The sequence below is a fragment of the Neophocaena asiaeorientalis genome, unplaced genomic scaffold, assembly GCF_003031525.2.
Source record: "Neophocaena asiaeorientalis asiaeorientalis breed wild unplaced genomic scaffold, Neophocaena_asiaeorientalis_V1.1 scaffold118, whole genome shotgun sequence".
NCBI lineage: Eukaryota > Metazoa > Chordata > Mammalia > Artiodactyla > Phocoenidae > Neophocaena > Neophocaena asiaeorientalis.
In genome coordinates, this window is record NW_020175528.1 from 6,442,477 (window position 1) to 6,459,818 (window position 17,342).

The following is a 17,342-nucleotide window of genomic DNA, read 5'->3' on the forward strand; positions in this document are numbered from 1 at the left end:
TAAAAACATAAAAGAGGGATTCACTATGACTATTGTGTTAAGAGAATAATCAATCTATCCTAAGATACTACAATATCTAGTTATACCATTTTAAGATGATACTTCATATAATACAGGAGGAAGAAAAGAAAAGTTGTTTAGAGATGATCTAAACAGAGAAAAAAAGGCAAAGGGAATGGATGAGAGGGTATTAAAGTACAAAGAAATTAGGAATTCCTGTATGAGACATGAAAGAGAAAACAACTCGTATCTTCCTAATTCCATAGACCCATGTCAGAAAGGGAGACTTTGCTGTGAAGGATGGTGCAGTGCTGCCGATGGCGACAGTCCTTTTAAGTGAATGCAGAAAATGTCTACTTGTTCATGTATTCAGCTATGGAGGGGAATATAGGATGACTGCTATGTTTATGCACCGTATAGTATTATATTAAGTAAATTGGCTTGAGATTTAGTTTTATAAACCACAGTCATGGCTTCTCTTTCTGCACTGTGTGAGGAAGGTGTGAGAGGGCTTTCTCTCAATGCACACATGTGAAGAGGGAGAGAGTGAAAATGCAAGGTGAGGTAGAACGTCACCCTGGGCCCAGGGCACCCTTGTTTAGCTCAGCAGTGGTTGTTCAGAAGTGGGAAATGGGTATTAGACAAGGGGAAAGGTGCTTGGCAACCAAGGCTGCAAGTCGGAGGATATCTAGACCACTGGCATCCTAAATGAACTCTGCACCTTAGCAGGGGCTAATCTCTTCATGGGGAAACAGAGATGTGCTGACATCTGACACCCACGTGGTATCTTACCAAAGGGCTTCCCACATTGAACCACACTTTGGAAACCTCTCCTTGCTTAAAGCCAGGAGGGAGCAATTCATGGTGCCACTTGTCCATAGCCCTGATTAACGTGGGTCATAGGGTATTAGAAGCCCCCAACAGAATGAGCAATTAAAAGAAACATAGAGACAAAAATCACTCTCTCATATTGGTGTAGATGGACTTTTAGTCAGATAGAGATGTTCTTCACAAATTTTATCACCAGGACCTCCCTTAAGTATCTCTGCTCTGACTCAGACAGGCCCTGACCCTGCCTTTAATAGAACCACACTTTACCTCAATATCGGCCAGTCAAATATTTCATGTGAAAAAATTAAACTGATTCATGAAATGGGATCTATTACCTAACTGTTTCATTAAGTAGCTTAATCTGAAAATTCTTCAGCTTGTTTATCTGTGTAATGAGATCAGTGGGCTTACACAATCTAAGCTTCCTTCTAGTTACTTAAAAAATGAAAACAAATAAAACAAGAGAATTCTATGGTTATGTCTTTATTGCCTATTAAGTTTTGAATTGGGAAATGTATAAGTGCCTGTCATAGTCTCAGGTGCTAAAAATGAACTGAGTAATCTTTATTTCTTTATACTGCTCATAATGTTAAAATATAAACTTTCAGTTGGAGACAAAAAGAAAAGAAAATTAGACATCCTTCTTTAAAAAACTGAAGAATTTATAACTACTAAATTTGAAATTTATATTTCATGATTAATACATACATATTTCCAAATATATACATAAAACTTATAAATCTTAAAACTATAAATGGAGTGCTATATAATGTATAGTGTCTGTTTTTTTGTTTTTTATAATATCAAGAATAAATTCCCTAAAATGAATCATTAAAAAAGTTAAGAATATAAATTATCATACTATGAAGAGTTCCTTTCCAGAGAAAATGTAATACAAACAAACTAATAAAAATGAGAACATTCTAACTATCTAAGTGTACATTACAAGTAATTTAAGTGTAATAAGCAACAATTATATATTCTAACCAAATATCCACCATATTTCTACAGTAGTACAGTTCATTATAATTTCTACCAGTGGAAAAGAACTTTGCAAAGATGTGAAGAAAGAGTTAATAGATATATTCTAAAATCTATTAGAGTTTTCACTGACCTCTTTATACCTATAAGGAAGATACTGTAGTGCATGAATCTACCCAGATTCCCTTTCCCCCGGCAGCAGTCCTGAAACATCTAGTGGCTTCTTAAGTTTACTTTGCACCTGACGAGCGCTGGACCTAAGGAAACAGCTGTAGGAGTCGGGCCCCGTTCATAGGAGCACCAGTGGCATTCTAGGAAGTCAGGCCTCTTGGCCGGCTGGTCAACACCCTCCAGTGCAGTGTCCCTGTGCCCAAGGTGATAATCCACAGCCCGTGGAAAAAAGGGTTTTATAGGGTTCCTCTGAACTCCCAAGAGAAACTGGGCAGTAATGCAATTTTTCAAAACATCCCCATCCATCCAAATTCAGAGTTCACTTGCTTTGGAAATATATTTACTAAGGTAACTGAACTATTGCATGTGGCTCTGTGACAACTGCAAGGACATCACAAACTGGGGAAAAAAACGGTTGAAGGGACAGAGGTTAGGCAAAGTGATAGCATCACTGAAATGATTTCTAGAGAGAAGGGGGAACAACAGTAAGTTTTGACTGGTTTCCTTCTAAGGTAGGGTCTGTATCATGAGGAGAGATGTCCAGCATAATAGTAGTTTACCACTTGGCTCCTAATTCAAGAAATGAGCTGCTGATAATCCTTATCAATTCATTATCACGAAGAGAGACATTTGTAAATAACCAGTTTTAATATCCAGCATCACTGAAGGTGTTATACCTGTGGTTGGTGATATGCCTTTATCTGCATAAATGTCCTCTCTTCCTAGAAATATGATAAATACAATGAATACATACCTTCCAGAAGTTCAATTTGCTGATGAATCAATAGTTGATCTATCTATTATAATAAAAAAAATTAAGCTGTAACCATATGTTATTAAGCCAAACAAATTAACATTAGTGTTCTTATATTTTAGAAGAATGTATGTAATCAATTATCAACATTTATCCATATTTAATAATTGTTTATATTACTTCTAGATATAAAATTAAAGTTAATATGTTCCTTCCAGAAGGGCCTAAGACATATTAAGACCTTTTCATCCATTTAAAGAGCTTTATTCTACAAATCTAAACATTTTTTCTTTCTTTTGATATCATCATTGGTAGTAGGTGATAACTTCCCCAAATATTTTGTAAGGACCTAATTTAAAAAAAAATCTGCTTAGGGTATTTCTTAGAGAACTTAGGAGCTACCAAAATTCTTCTTTTTTTTAAACATCTTTATTGGAGTATAATTGCTTTACAATGGTGTGTTAGTTTCTGCTATATAACAAAGTGAAGCAGCCATATGTATACATATATCCCCATATCTGCTCCCTCTTGCGTCTCCCTCCCACCCTCCCTATCCCACCCCTCTAGGTAGACACAAAGCACCGAGATGATTTCCCTGTGCTATGCAGCTGCTTCCCACTAGCTAGCTATTTTACATTTGGTAGTGTGTATATGTCAATGCCACTCTCTCACTTAACCTTCCCACTCCCCGTGTCCTCAAGTCCATTCTCTACGTCTGCGTCTTTATTCTGTCCTTCCCCTAGGTTCGTCAGAACCATATTTTTTTTTTTTTTAGATTCCATATATATATGTTAGCATATGGTATTTGTTTTTCTCTTTCTGACTTACTTCACTCTGTATGACAGACTATAGGTCCATCCACCTCACTACAAATAACTCAATTTTGTTTCTTTTCATGGCTGAGTAATATTCCATTGTATGTATGTGTCACATCTTCTTTATCCATTCATCTGTTGATGGACACTTAGGTTGCTTTCAAATCCTGGTTATTGTAAATAGTGCTGCAATGAACATTGTGGTACATGACTCTTTTCGAATTATGGTTTTCTCAGGGTATATGCCCAGTAGTGGGACTGCTGGGTTGTATGGTAGTTCTATTTTTAGTTTTTTAAGGAACCTCCATACTGTTCTCCATAGTGGCTGGACCAATTTACATTCCCACCAACAGAGCAAAATTCTTATATTATAGGCTGCCCAAGTGCATTGTGGTAAATTAAATTAGTGCAGAGAGTGCAAGAGAGACAATTCATTTACTGAAAACTAACCTACCAGATTTCTAATGGCAGACAAATACTAAATCTCACATTGATGCATTGAATTACCTGAGTCAAATATTCCAATCCGGGTGGACAGTTTAATGGAGGTGATGGTGCTGGCATCCATGGTACCCCTGCAGGTGCGCCTGGCTGACTAGTCACTGGTTGGTATGGGACAGGAAAGCCGACTGGGCCAGCACCTGAATAGCCAGCTGGCGGGACTGGATAGCCAGCCTGGGTGCCAGGATAGCCAGTATATCCTGGAGGTCCTGAAATATGAACATGTGAAATTATTTGTAACTGCAGAGAAAAATGCAAACTTCAACTCTTTTAGGATCACCCCAGCTATCTACAAACTACAATTTCTACTTAGAAATCCTGTTTCTAAAAGCTTAAGGTTTGTGTTTTTCTCTCTCAGTGATTTTTCAATGAAATACCTGTGGTTTCAGGTCCACTCCTATTCTGAGGGTTTTAGGCTGTGTTTAGAGTTGCCCCACAGCCTTACCCTTATCATTCAAAACTCAGGTGAAAATATGCTTGAAATCTAATAAAGTGAAAGAAAGTCAGCAACGATCTAGAGTCGGGTACATAAAAATTCTGGAATGGCTTCCAGGAAAAGAGGGATGGCATTGAGTAGAAAGCCCAGAATAAAGGCTTTGAGTCAGCATTTCTAGGACCAAACCACCTTGTAAAAAATGATAATTCTAGAATTCCAACATGTGACATTTCTTATCTGTATAGAACTGATAGTGGTTTTGTCCCTTCATGGCATATTTGGCAAGGTCTGGAGACCCTTCTGGCTGTCATAATTGAAGGGAAGGGGATACTGGCATCTGGTGGGTAGAAGCCAGGGATGCTGCTAAATATCCTACAAGGACCAGAACAGTGCCTTGAAAAAAAAAAAAGAACTATCCATCCTGAAATACTGTAGTATCTTTGTTGAGAAACCCTAGTATAGTGGTAAGGGTATGTCATTCCTTCCAGTACTGCCCAGATACTCCTCTGGGTTAACAATTTGCCTGAAGTTTTAACCCATGGTGTATCCCATTCCTAAAACCCTCCACGTGAAAAAAAAAAAAAGTTATGATATTAGGTTACAAATGTAAATTTCACAGTTTGGCACCCTAAGCTCTCTGGAAAATACAGTTTGAGAAGCAAGGAAGGTAAAACCTTATAGGAGGCAAAATTGTCTCAAGTACTTATTAAGCACAGTAGAGGAAGAAATGAGTATATACTCTATTCCACATGAATTTGTGATTACAAATATGAAGCTTCATAACTTTATAACTTAAATGAATAGTCTGCAGAGTAGCTGTTCCATAGGAATGGAGGATGTAGTTGCAAAGAACTGTGTCCCACAATATTTTAACAGTTAAGGCTATGCAAAATTTAACACTTAGAGCAGGAAAATTGTAAATACTTTTAAGTGGAATACTGACAACAAAATACATACACCAATAAAAAGTATGACTCAGAAGACAGACTAAACCTCATAGCAATGTCTTTTAAGTATAGTTTTATAACTTATTCCCTCTTAAATGAATAAATATTTACAGATGATCTATAATGTGATTGGGTCTAGAATCAGAGGATACAGCTATCAACAAGGCAACCTGCTCTCAGGCAGTTTAGAGGCAACTTCTAGGAGACAGAAGATAAATTTTAAAAAAAGATTTCAAATTGACCTGATGGAGAAAATACATGGGGAAAAGGGCAAGGTATCAACCAATTACTTTAGATAGATAAAATTTATGGTTGACACCTAAAAGTTGAGAAGGGAAAAAGTGTGTGTGAAGATATGGTAAGAAGTATTCCAGGAGGCAGGAATACCAAATACAAAATCTCTGACTTTAGGAATAAATCTGACATGTTTGAGAAAGAGAGGGATGTTATAAGGGAGAGGAAGAACAGAAACAGCTGTCAGTAAAGAAGTAGGATCAATTCATCTTGAGAGCCCCTTAATAAGGAGTGTGGATTTTATTCCAAGTGTGATTGACAGGCTTTAGGGATTTTAAACAGAAGACTGAGTTCCATGATCTGTGTGATATCTTGCAAAGTTTTTAGGAGTACCAAGCACTGGGATTTAAAATGGGAAATGCAAATGCAACCCCTGCCCTCATTGCCTAATGGGAGAGAGAATTTTACACTCACCCTTACTCTAGGGATCTACAACACCAGTGTCAGTAAGTGATTAACTAAAATCAGAGACAGGCGCTTTGAAGGGAGGGACCAGGGTTTTATGTGCCAAAGGAAGGCGTTTAGATGGGGAGAGACAGAGGGAGGGAGTTGGGACAGCCTCCCTGAGGACCACCCTCAGCTGAGATCTGAGGGATACAAAGGAGTTGAGTAGGTGGGCAGCAGGGAATGAATATTTCAGAAAGAAGCCCTGGGATAGTAACAAACACAGTGCATTTAAAAATCTGCAAAAAGGCCAGTCTACCTGAACAGGAGAGACAGTCTTAAGAGACAGATAAGGAGAAGGCAGGGGAGCCCCTTCGGTTTGGTGGACCAAACTAAGCATTTTGGTCTTTATCCTGAAAGCAAAAGGAAGCCAATGATGTACCCAGTGGGTACTGTCTGTAATATTAACAGATAACTATTTTTAAACATCACTGACTACAGTGCAAAGACGAAACCACAGGCAAGCCAGTGAGGGGGAGGAGATGTGAATTAATTGGTTACATTATTAAACCTTCACGAGATTCTTAGAGAGGATAATTATTTCCCAAATCAATGGATTAAGCATATAGAATTACCTGAAATTTAGGTAATATTTCACCTACCTAAAGCCCAATTGATTTAATATATTATTAATATAATAGCAAATATTTGTCATTTATTAATTGTAAAGCATTGTGCTAGTTGCTTTACACATACTCTCATTTAATCTCCAAAACGCCTGAATTAGAAAATATTATGCCCATTTTATAGATAAGAACTGAGGCTTGGAGGTACAGCAACTTGCTTAAAACCACAACACAACTATTAAGTACAGAAGCCAGAACTTGAAGCCTGATCCAGCCTCTCTATGCCAGTTTTCCCACTTGCATAATGGTGATAATTAATAGTATTTACCCCATAATATTGTCTGAGAATTCAATGAGTTAATTCACATTAGGCACAATAAACTCTCAGTTTTAATCTATTGCTATTGTTAGCATCACTGTCATAAAAGACCTGTGCTATACTGGCCTTCGACTTGAGAAATAAATTTGAGCTATTTTTCTCACAAACTCTCAAGTCTCATTATAACTTAATTATGTATCGCCTACTATTATTTAGCCATGGGTGGATTAAAATATCCTCCAAGTGCCTTGGGTGCATACTATAGACTTGCTAATAATTCTTCAAACACCAACCATTTAAAAATTGAGAGTAGCAGTTCTCAGCCCTGGCTGCACATTAGAATCACCTGCGAAATTAAAAAATTACCAATCCTGGGGTCCCACAACCAGAGCTTCTGTTTCAGTTTTCCTGGGATAGTGCCCTGGTACTAGTGTTTTCAGCAGTTTACAAGTAATACTTAAGTATAGGCACCTTTGAGAACTATCATCTTAGAGCCTTGGTAGTCTTTCTACCTCGCATTCGTTTAAATGCAAACATCTGGATGAGATCCAGGTTCCACTGAGGTTTCTGGCTAGACAACTAAACAAGCCATTCAGCTCCTAAACAGATTTGTTTGCTCAGAGTAGAATAAAAAATGCAGACACCCTTCTGGCCAAACAAGACTCCTTTTGATCCTAAGTCCTCAGGATGGTCTCTTGAGATGTGGGTAGCCGGCCTACTTGCAAATGTAGGTGCACCATGAACTCTGCCATTTGGTAAAGTTCTGGTAACGTTTTTTATTTTATTTTATTTTATTTCTGGCTGCGTTGGGTCTTTGCTGCCGCGCACGGGCTTTTCCCTAGTTGCGGAAAGCGGGGGCTACTCTCCGTTGCGGTGTGTGGGTTTCTCACTGTGGTGGCTTCTCTTGTTATGAAGCACGGGCTCTAGGCGCATGGGCTTCAGTAGTTGTGGCACACGGGCTCAGCAGTTGTGGCTCGCGGGCTCTAGAGTGCAGGCTCAGTGGGTGTGACGGGCTTAGTTGCTCCGCGGCATGTGGGATCTTCCTGGACCAGGGCCTGAACCCATGTCCCCTGCATTGGCAGGAGGATTCTTAACCACTGAGTCACCAGGGAAGCCCAAGTTCTGGTAATGTTGATAACTGCATTTGTCTAAATGAAAATCTCTGAAGTCTTCTATGCAGCGGTTCAAAAGAAATAATATATTACTTGGTATGTCGTGATATGACTCAGTTACTTTTCTTAGAAAGGCAAGGCATGTATATAAAAGCAAAGGTTTCACATTTTTGTATGTTACAAAATAAAAATGAGAATTATCCCAGGTAGCTATGTTTCTATTGCTTGAAGCTTCCAGGCTTAAGCAGTCATCTCTTTTGCATGACAATCACTTAACATAATTAACCCTAGATAATAAATGACTCAAAAACACCCAGAGATAAATCTCCTAAATGTGACTGCATGACCATAATTTTCAGAACGAATGGAGAATCGATAAAATCTGTTACTTAATATGTGTATTTTGGGGTTTAATTTATGTGCAACCTTATATCTTATTTGCTAAATGTCAATTCATTACTGTTTTTATTAACACAACACTTTTACTATTCTGTATAAATAAAAAATATTTTAATGATATTTATGATAACGTATAGTCAAAGAAAAAAATCCAGAACTAGGCTACAAATTTCATTATTGAACTTGTAGTAAAAGACACTACTAAAATACAGAGAGAGACAGACAGACAGACAGACAGACAGACACACACACACACACACACACACACACACACACACCCTTTGGGGAATATCAATAACTCATAAATTTTGTTTTTTTATTCTTTAAGCCAGTGTCTTACCTGGGAAAGCTGCCGGAGGATATTCAGGGAGATACCCACCTGGCAACTGTGTTCCTGGGTGAGGATCATTCATTTGCACATCTGCAATTCAAGGAGAGGTAAACATATATCTTCTTAAAAAAATACATATCAGAAAAAAAATGCATTGTTCTTAGATAATTTCATTTATATGCTCCTGTGTTGTACTGAAACAAAGTGAATTCTTCACTTAACAAAAGCTATGCCTGTTATCAGGGTTAGTCTGCAGTAGAATCTTGTTTCAAACAAATTCCCTTCTGATAAAATAGGCAGCTAATTACTGGGGCTGAATTTCTAGTTTTCAAATATGCCTGATGAGTGTTCTCTCCCATACACTGATTTTGTTGTTACTAGGAAAAATAGATTGTTTCAAAACTACATAGACTCTTTTTGAATTATGGTTTTCTCAGGGATAGGGAGGGTGGGAGGGAGGGAGACGTAAGAGGGAAGAGATATGGGGACATATGTGTATGTATAACTGATTCAATTTGTTATAAAGCAGAAACTAACACACCATTGTAAAGCAATTATACTCCAATAAAGATGTTAAAAAAAAACAACTACATAGACTGTGAAGAAGGAGATAAATGAACCTAGTTGGATGTGGGTTTGGTAATAGAAGGATAATAGGTGATTTTAAAGATATCTATAATTGTTGCTATAAGAATTATGTTTTAAATATTTAAAATAATACATGCAATTCAGTATTTAAATATCCTTTTTATGCTTACTCTGGAACTACCCCATTAAGTTTGAACTATAGGAAATTCCCAGTATTTGACTGATTTTGAACTACAAAAATCATAACTGACTTAGTTACAATAAATAAACATTAACTTTTGTTATCTGCTAATCAATGTAGTTTGAATAATCTTTAATACATATGTACAAATGGTTCAGTTTCCTAGTTCTTCATATTTGTGTTTATCTAATCATTCCTTTAGCAAGCACCCTGGCCAGAAAATAAATATTCAGTACTAGCATCCCCTGTGTCACCCTCAGTTAGGCTCTCTGGCTACACTGGCTCTGCCTTCATGGAATTTATGGTCTAGTGGACACTACACTTACACCATATTCTCGTCTCTTCCCTATGGCTTATTAACTGTAAATTCAAAATAGTTTATTTTTGAATAATGGGGACATGGCAACGGTGCAGAAGAAAAAGTTGACCAAACTTTTAATCTGACACATTTCCTGTATGTATCATGGGTCCTGAAAGACTTAAAGACCCATCCTTAAATGATATGTCACATTTTGGCACCTCTTAACAGGTACCACTGTTTAAACAAGAGTAAATATACACACATATCAAGGAGTTGACATATTCAAGAAATTAGGAGCTCATAATCCCTGGGGTTTTGGTACTAGAGCAATGATCCTGGTTTCAGGAATTCCAGGGGAATTTATACAAAGAGAAAATAAATGCATGGGCGAGTGCTCAAGTAGATCACAGAGCATATGAATTATGGATGGATTTCTGCATTTGTGAAATGCAACTTAGAATAACTTACAAAAATCACAGGACTTTCATATTGTCAACAAGTTATTGTTATTTCTCTCTATATTTATATACATCCATCCATTCTATTTCAATTTATGCACACATATACATACAAACACATGCATTTGTATATAGGAAGTTGAAGAGTTAAAAGGTAATTGTCACCATGACCCAATGATTTTTTTTAAGTGATTTGAAGCATCCTATTTTTGTAGCAAAGAAAATAGCTTAATACTATGTAAATTTACGTTTAAAAAGTAAAGTAAGTATTGTTAATAAAATTAAATTAGTATAGCAAGCATTAAGAAAAATCATGAAACTTCGTGAAGGAAAAGTCAAGGTTTCTGGTCCTAAAGAGTATCTAGTATATGTAGCAAGGCTGGCATTGTGGTAGAGATAAACATCTCTTTAGCTATCTAAACAAACATAGAGAATAGAGAGCCTTCAGAAAACAGGATTTTGTTTTCCCTATTTTTCCCATAGGATTTTTTTTCTCTTCAGAAACTTGAATTTTTTAAAAGACAAAGTCTTTTTTTACATGTTTGGTTAATACTCATCTTATTTAGAATTTTCTTGAAAAAAAAAAGCCATAAAATAAAGTTGTATTTATTTAAACCTATTCACATGTGTATTTTATGAGATATATATTGGGGATGTATCTGAGCATTTTATTACAATGTCCTGGCATATTAAAGTCATTGTTTGTTAAACAATATGATGGGAACAGTCTTTTTGTATATAAAATGCACAAAGAAAAGGGAAACTTGATTCAGATGAAATGTAATATAAATTATACAACATATTTCCCAGTAAGCCTAAAATTTCTTAGGTTTATCTAAGGCTTCTTTATTTTTAAAGGAAAAATTAGTGGTTATGGATATTTGTGTACATCTTCTCTATAGCCAAAACACTGGCCCAGACTTAGGATTCTGGAACATAAACAACACAAAGCAAATTATATCCTTTCAGAAACTGAATAGAACATTATGACAAATAACACATTAACAAGAGATTTAACATTATAGGTGGAAAGTAAACACTTAAATTACTTACTTTGTTTGTCCATGATTTAAACAGTTCTGAAAAAGAAGACCTGATATAAATATATAATTCAAATATGACAGTTGAAACAAGATACTCTGAAACTATATACACATGAGATATTCCTCTATTCATCTAGTCTTCCAGAATCTGGTCATTTAAACCCTTCAGTCTTGACTGTATTCCCTGCTGCTATGTTTCTGAGTAGGATTTTACAAGTTGTAGGTCAGTCCAGGATGGTGAACAATTTCTAAAAATCTTGGGAAGAGAGGGTTCAATGAGGCAGAAAGACAGAAACACTGTGAACCCAAGGCCCTCCAGTTAAAAACTGGAGGCTTCCAACCTACACAATCTACAGGGAGCATGCAATCCAGCATCCAGCTGTAGGGCTGGGCTGCAGGTGTGGTCCAGCAGGAGAAGGAAAAAGGTTAGCTATCAGGTCACACTGCTGTAAATAGCTCTGGAAATTCCAGGTCCTGAGGACATGTTCTGCCCAGCTTCAGCAACAAATTTGAGAAGGCCTGACCCCCTGTTTGTGTATCAATACATGATTTTAGCCTAAAAACATATACTCAGGGGTTATAGTAGCTGTAACACCATGATAATCCAACTGAAACTTTGTCTTGCTTATTTCTACAGAAATATAATGATAAAAAACATTATACTCAATACTTCTGCCTTCTACTGCCTTGATCCCATCCTAGTCTTTCCCACAATTATCCAGTCACTACTTTTCCTATCTCTCCACCTTAAATCCCAACCCCTATCTGCCTGTTAATTACAATTAACACATTAGGCAAAAACTTGCCACTCAGTTGTTTTACCTGGGACCCACACACTAATATGAATTGGCTCTACCCTTCCCAGGCCTTCTCCAGTTTTTGCTGCCCCTTTACTAGCTCCTTCTACTGTGTTATCCTAAACGGTAAATAAAAGTCAACTGATCCTTCCATATCCTTAACTAAAATCCAATGTTCCCAAGAAGAAACCATATCCCTCTTCTCCTTTTCAAAGTTATCGATTTATCATTGCCTGTTATAAGCATAAAATTTAATAATATAGTAAAACTTTTAAGAATATTCCAATTACGGTCACCTCTTAATTATATATACTCAAAGAGTTCAGTAATGGGTTTTCTTGGCCCTGGAATAAATTTAAAAATATGTTTTTTGTTACAAATTTGACTTCCTGGATTTTCTTAGAACAATACTACCCTGTTAGCATTAACTGGTCAGAAACCAAGTGCTATGGACCTCCTCAGGACAAAAGAACAAAAAGATTAAGATTTATGTTTTTCTTCAGTTATTCAAGGTGAACAATAGCTAATAAACACATGTAACAAAAGCATACCAAAAGTTTTCAAAGGCCATTATTGTGTTTTATGTTCTATCATATGAAGGACAACTAAGAAAGGAGACTAAATTCTTATATACAATAGACCATGATTACTTTTGTCAACATGCAGTTCTGTGATCAAAGACTATATTAAAATTCATACCCATTATCTTCAATACCCTAACATACATAAAACATTTAAAAACTACTCCATTTCTGGAGTAGAAATGCATAGTATCCCTTAGTTAACAAACTGGACTAAACAGCTCAAGATTTTACTTAACTACTGTTTCTCATAGGATCACTTCATAATATGATTAGTTTTTTAAAAAAATGTTATATGGCCCTTCAATCAACTTAGCAATTTTAAGGGACTACTGTTTCAGTCATTCCTGCCTTGCCTAAAATGTCAGAAGGGCACTCAGTTCAAGGAAAAATCCTAAATAATACCTGGAGGTCTAATTTTTAGAATTAAACAATTTATTTTTGTGAACAAATCACTGAATTGGCAAAAAAAATTCCATAGTTTCTGGAGGGCAAGTCTATACATCTGAAAGGAAAAAAAATTTAGTTTTAATTTAAAATATATTTCTTCTTAGCATTTAGTTGTCTGAGCCTAGGAAATTCAGTGCCAGTCAGAAATAAAGAATGTGCTAGAAAGAGAGGGAATTCATACACGAGTGCTATGCATCACATTAGGAACAGGTGGAGGCTCTTAAGCAATGGAGCAATAAGTACCCAAGTCCTTGCAGAATGAGTACCAACTATGAATATGAGTATTTACTTTTCCTGAAGCCAGAGATAATTCTCTCCTTGCACAGAAATCAAAGGAGAGGAAGTGAAACAGACTCAAACAGAGCTCATTTGTTCATATTTACTCTTTCCTTCCTACTTGGTCACAATATTTTGAGTCTTAAACTATAGTTTTGTGAGGATGAGTACCTGTTGGCAAAACTACTGCAGTATATAATCTGGGTCCTCATTTTCCTGTAGTTTTTAGAATTTTCACAAGTTCCTAATATCTCAAGCATGAAAAATGTTACATCATAAGCTCTGGTGCAAAATGTGAAGTGACAGTTGAACCTGTATGTGTGCCACAGGCAGAATAACGCACTTGTGGACTAAAGACATCCCCCATGTTCATCCCTGTCTGCTCTCCTTTGCTGTTTTAAGGATGTTCTGGTTTTCTCAAACTTAATGGTTCTATTACAAGACATAACATCACTCAGTTTTGGGAATGATCGGGCTGTGTGTCCTGGATGAATTAATTTATTAGTTAATTAATTTAATATTATAACTTTTAAATAATGTCTTCCACTACTCCTAGTAAGAAACAAATCGCAGCAAGACTTGCAAGAAAATCATACTTATCCTGTACTAAAAGAAAAAGAACTCTAATGAAGTCATATTATACATTGTACCACTGGAATCATAATTACTTCAGGACAAATACAGAATTCCAAATTATAATCTGATTACTACACACTTATCCTAACTTGTTAAATGAGAGCTTCTGAGGAAATTAAGGCATCATATACTATACATATAAGCATGTATCTGTTAAATTTATTCTATCAGACACCATTAAGACCTATTCTATTGGTGCTATGGGATACTAGATAATCATAAACCTCTACCACCCGGGAGAAGGGGAAATAGTGCACGTGATATCCAGTTGTGGCTCCACAATTCATATTACAGGAAACCCTTTGACCCATCTCTTGGGGTCCTGAAATTTCTATCTTATTTCGTCAAAAATATTAAAGTAAACCTGCAACCCAAAGGGGAAACATCCCTAATTCTGAAAGATCCTGAAACTACTAAGCCTATGAACTAGGCATAAACTAGATTTGGGTTACTTATCCAATTTTACTTAACTGCCAAAAACCAAGCCAGTTGACATTCTTCTCAGAGTCCCAAGATGGAGATATGTGTCCTTAATTATTTTAACAAAACTTTACTGCTCTAAACACAATCCCAGAATTCTATATCCCTAACTTCCTATGAATAAATGAAAATGAGATACTAGACTAGGGGGAGAGGAGGAATTAGAGCTAGTGGAGAACCCAACCCTTGCTGAGGTAAGTCACAAATCAAGCAATTTCCATGTTGTTCAGCTTATGTTTGTAGGTAAATTTTATGCATTTAGAAAGGTTAACACCTAAGGTCAAAAGCACTTCATCTGTTGAACTGTGGTTTTGGTAAAACACAAGCAGAGCAAAAACAGATGGGTTCACACAAACAGGTGGCCAAGATGTTGGTGAGGATTTGAGTATACCAGTACACGTATGTCCAAGACAGGGGACCGAAGTGGGGTGGCTGAGGCCATCATCAGTGCAAGGAACCTGATAAGAGAGACTCTGCCTATAAAATACCACTTCTGTATTTTAGATTCAAGAAATCAAAACAAATATGCTCAGAACCACATTGGGATAGCATTTCATAGTAAACCTTGAAGAACAACGTAGACATTTCATCAGCTGGGACCAACTGAGAGAGAGGTAGTCAAGTGTTGTACAAAACTAGCAACTAAACCAAAGAGACCAAAGACACATAAACTAATCTTTATGTCAGCTATCCTAGTTTGGTTGCTTTATTACTCCTGAAGAGCCTTTCCTGACAACTGAGAGCTCCCTCACAAATTTGTGTTGTTTCCTTTCCTCCTTAAAAATGAGGAAACTAAGGCCAGAGAGGTTAATGGTTACTTAATGTCATACAGCTCAGTAACTAGCTCATAGGAATGATTCACGATTCATTTCCTTTGCAGTCATGTCCTTGATTCACTGGAAAAAAAAACCAAAAAACATTATCCCAAATTACCAATTTTCAGTGAAATTTGTTAATAGACTATCTTTATGGTGTTTTTCTTATGTAAGGCAGAGAGCAGGAATTTCAAATTTACTGCTGCCTATTTGTTTTTTTTACTAGGCCAGGCAAGAGTTTTTTGTAAGTACTTAGTATTTTCAAAATTTGAAAAATGGAAAGCACAATAGTTAGCACTGCTTAACTATAATGCTTTGGTTTTTTAAAATTTAGCACTATTACAGAAAATGCAGTATACACACTCATGTACACATATATAAATGCACATATACACATATAAACATGTCTGTAAATAGTCACTCACTATAAAGTTTGTGCCTCTTTCTAAGGAATATTGCTTGAAGGCACAGAGCATGTAAGGCACTATAACAATCACTAGAACAAAATGGCAGACAATTAACAATATATTATTACAAATACTAGCGCTATGAATAAAAATAATGGTTCTATAAAAAGAGTTATAGAGGCACTAACTTAGATAGTGTAGTGGGGTTGTCAGAAAGTCACATCTGAGAGCCAAAGGCAGTTTAAAATCAACTAGGCTATGGAGGTGTGTATTTGGATGGGGTGAGGCATTAGAGGCAGGGGGAACTGCATAGGTAGCAGTCCTGAGGCTGGAGGGAGGGAGCTTGGCTCATTCAAGGGAATAAAGATCTGTGGGTCACAGAGCATAGAAGGAGAGAGATCACTGGACCAGAGGATGGAGAGGTGAACAGGGAACAGTTCTTACAGGTTTCCTGTCGAAGCTCCCAAAGGCCAGAGCATGGCCTGTCAGGACAAGACGCTTAATTGGTGCTTGCTGATTCAATAGTTGTGTACAGTATTATTTCACTTCCTTCAGTCAGAAAGGACAGTTACCTTACAGATGTGAAGGCTGGCTAATCTGTGACTCAGCTGTTTCATGTGACACTTCTATCCAACTGCAGAAACCCACTCACTTCCCTTTTCATTTATTTTTCATTTCCTTGTGTTTGTTCAGTGTTCAAAGCCCTACAATTGTCATACTCGCCAGGGTGGTATTAAGAGAAAGTTCCATTGTTAAGAAAGCTCCAGGAAGAACAAGGGGACCCTGAATCTCCTGATACTTCACACTAAGCAAGTAACACTTGCACTAACCATGTATCTCAAATTGCTCAACTAGGAGAAACACTGACTGCCTGTTCCGGGAACTGGGAAGTGGCCATTCCAGGATTTGCTGCAATAGCTGTCTAAATAAAACCACATGGGAACCAGACAGTGAGCTTGGAGGATCAAGGACTTGCTCAAATATTTAAAGTAATAAATCTAATGTTTACTGAGTACACTCTGCAGTGCCAAAGTTATACGTCACACTCTAACTCTTGTAACTTTTGATCATTACCCAGTTTCAGAGATGAGCCAAGGAAGGAACATGTAGGAAGAAACTGTCTGGGAGTCCACAGATACTAAGTAGTAGAGGCAGGTTCAAGTCAGGCAGGTGGACTCCTGAGCTACTGGCTTTAGCCTCTATGTGATAAACCGCCTGTCTTCCCAATTCGTCTGGTGTCCCAGGGTGCCTAGTATAGTTTTGGCCGCAGCCACACTCCTCATTAATACTGACTGTTCAACGACAGCTAGCAGGATCTATTAATCGTCCCTCTGAATACCCCTAAGTGCTCGCAGATACCGCTAAGCCCAGGTTCTGGCCATGATCCAGCGCACTTCCGCGCTATTAAGAGATGGACTAAGCGCATTC

The 17,342-nt window shown here is 37.0% G+C and overlaps 1 protein-coding gene across 4 annotated transcripts in view; it reads right to left on the reverse strand.

The window, feature by feature from the left end:
* The window catches only part of PLSCR1 (phospholipid scramblase 1), a 30,035-nt gene that overhangs the window by 12,009 nt on the left and 684 nt on the right, over nucleotides 1–17,342 (reverse strand). For 3 of the 4 annotated variants that reach the window (XR_003006392.1, XM_024769117.1, XM_024769116.1), the window contains exons 2-5: nucleotides 11,483–11,508; nucleotides 8,911–8,991; nucleotides 4,060–4,262; nucleotides 2,738–2,780 (exon numbers count right to left, since the gene is read on the reverse strand). Coding sequence is in view for 3 of the 4 variants with exons in the window: in XM_024769117.1 (XP_024624885.1) it covers nucleotides 2,738–2,780; nucleotides 4,060–4,262; nucleotides 8,911–8,991; nucleotides 11,483–11,495 (340 nt within the window). In the remaining variant the exon portion in view is untranslated. The remainder of the gene's footprint in view (nucleotides 1–2,737; nucleotides 2,781–4,059; nucleotides 4,263–8,910; nucleotides 8,992–11,482; nucleotides 11,509–17,342) is intronic. The other variant, XM_024769118.1, reaches the window with a different exon arrangement.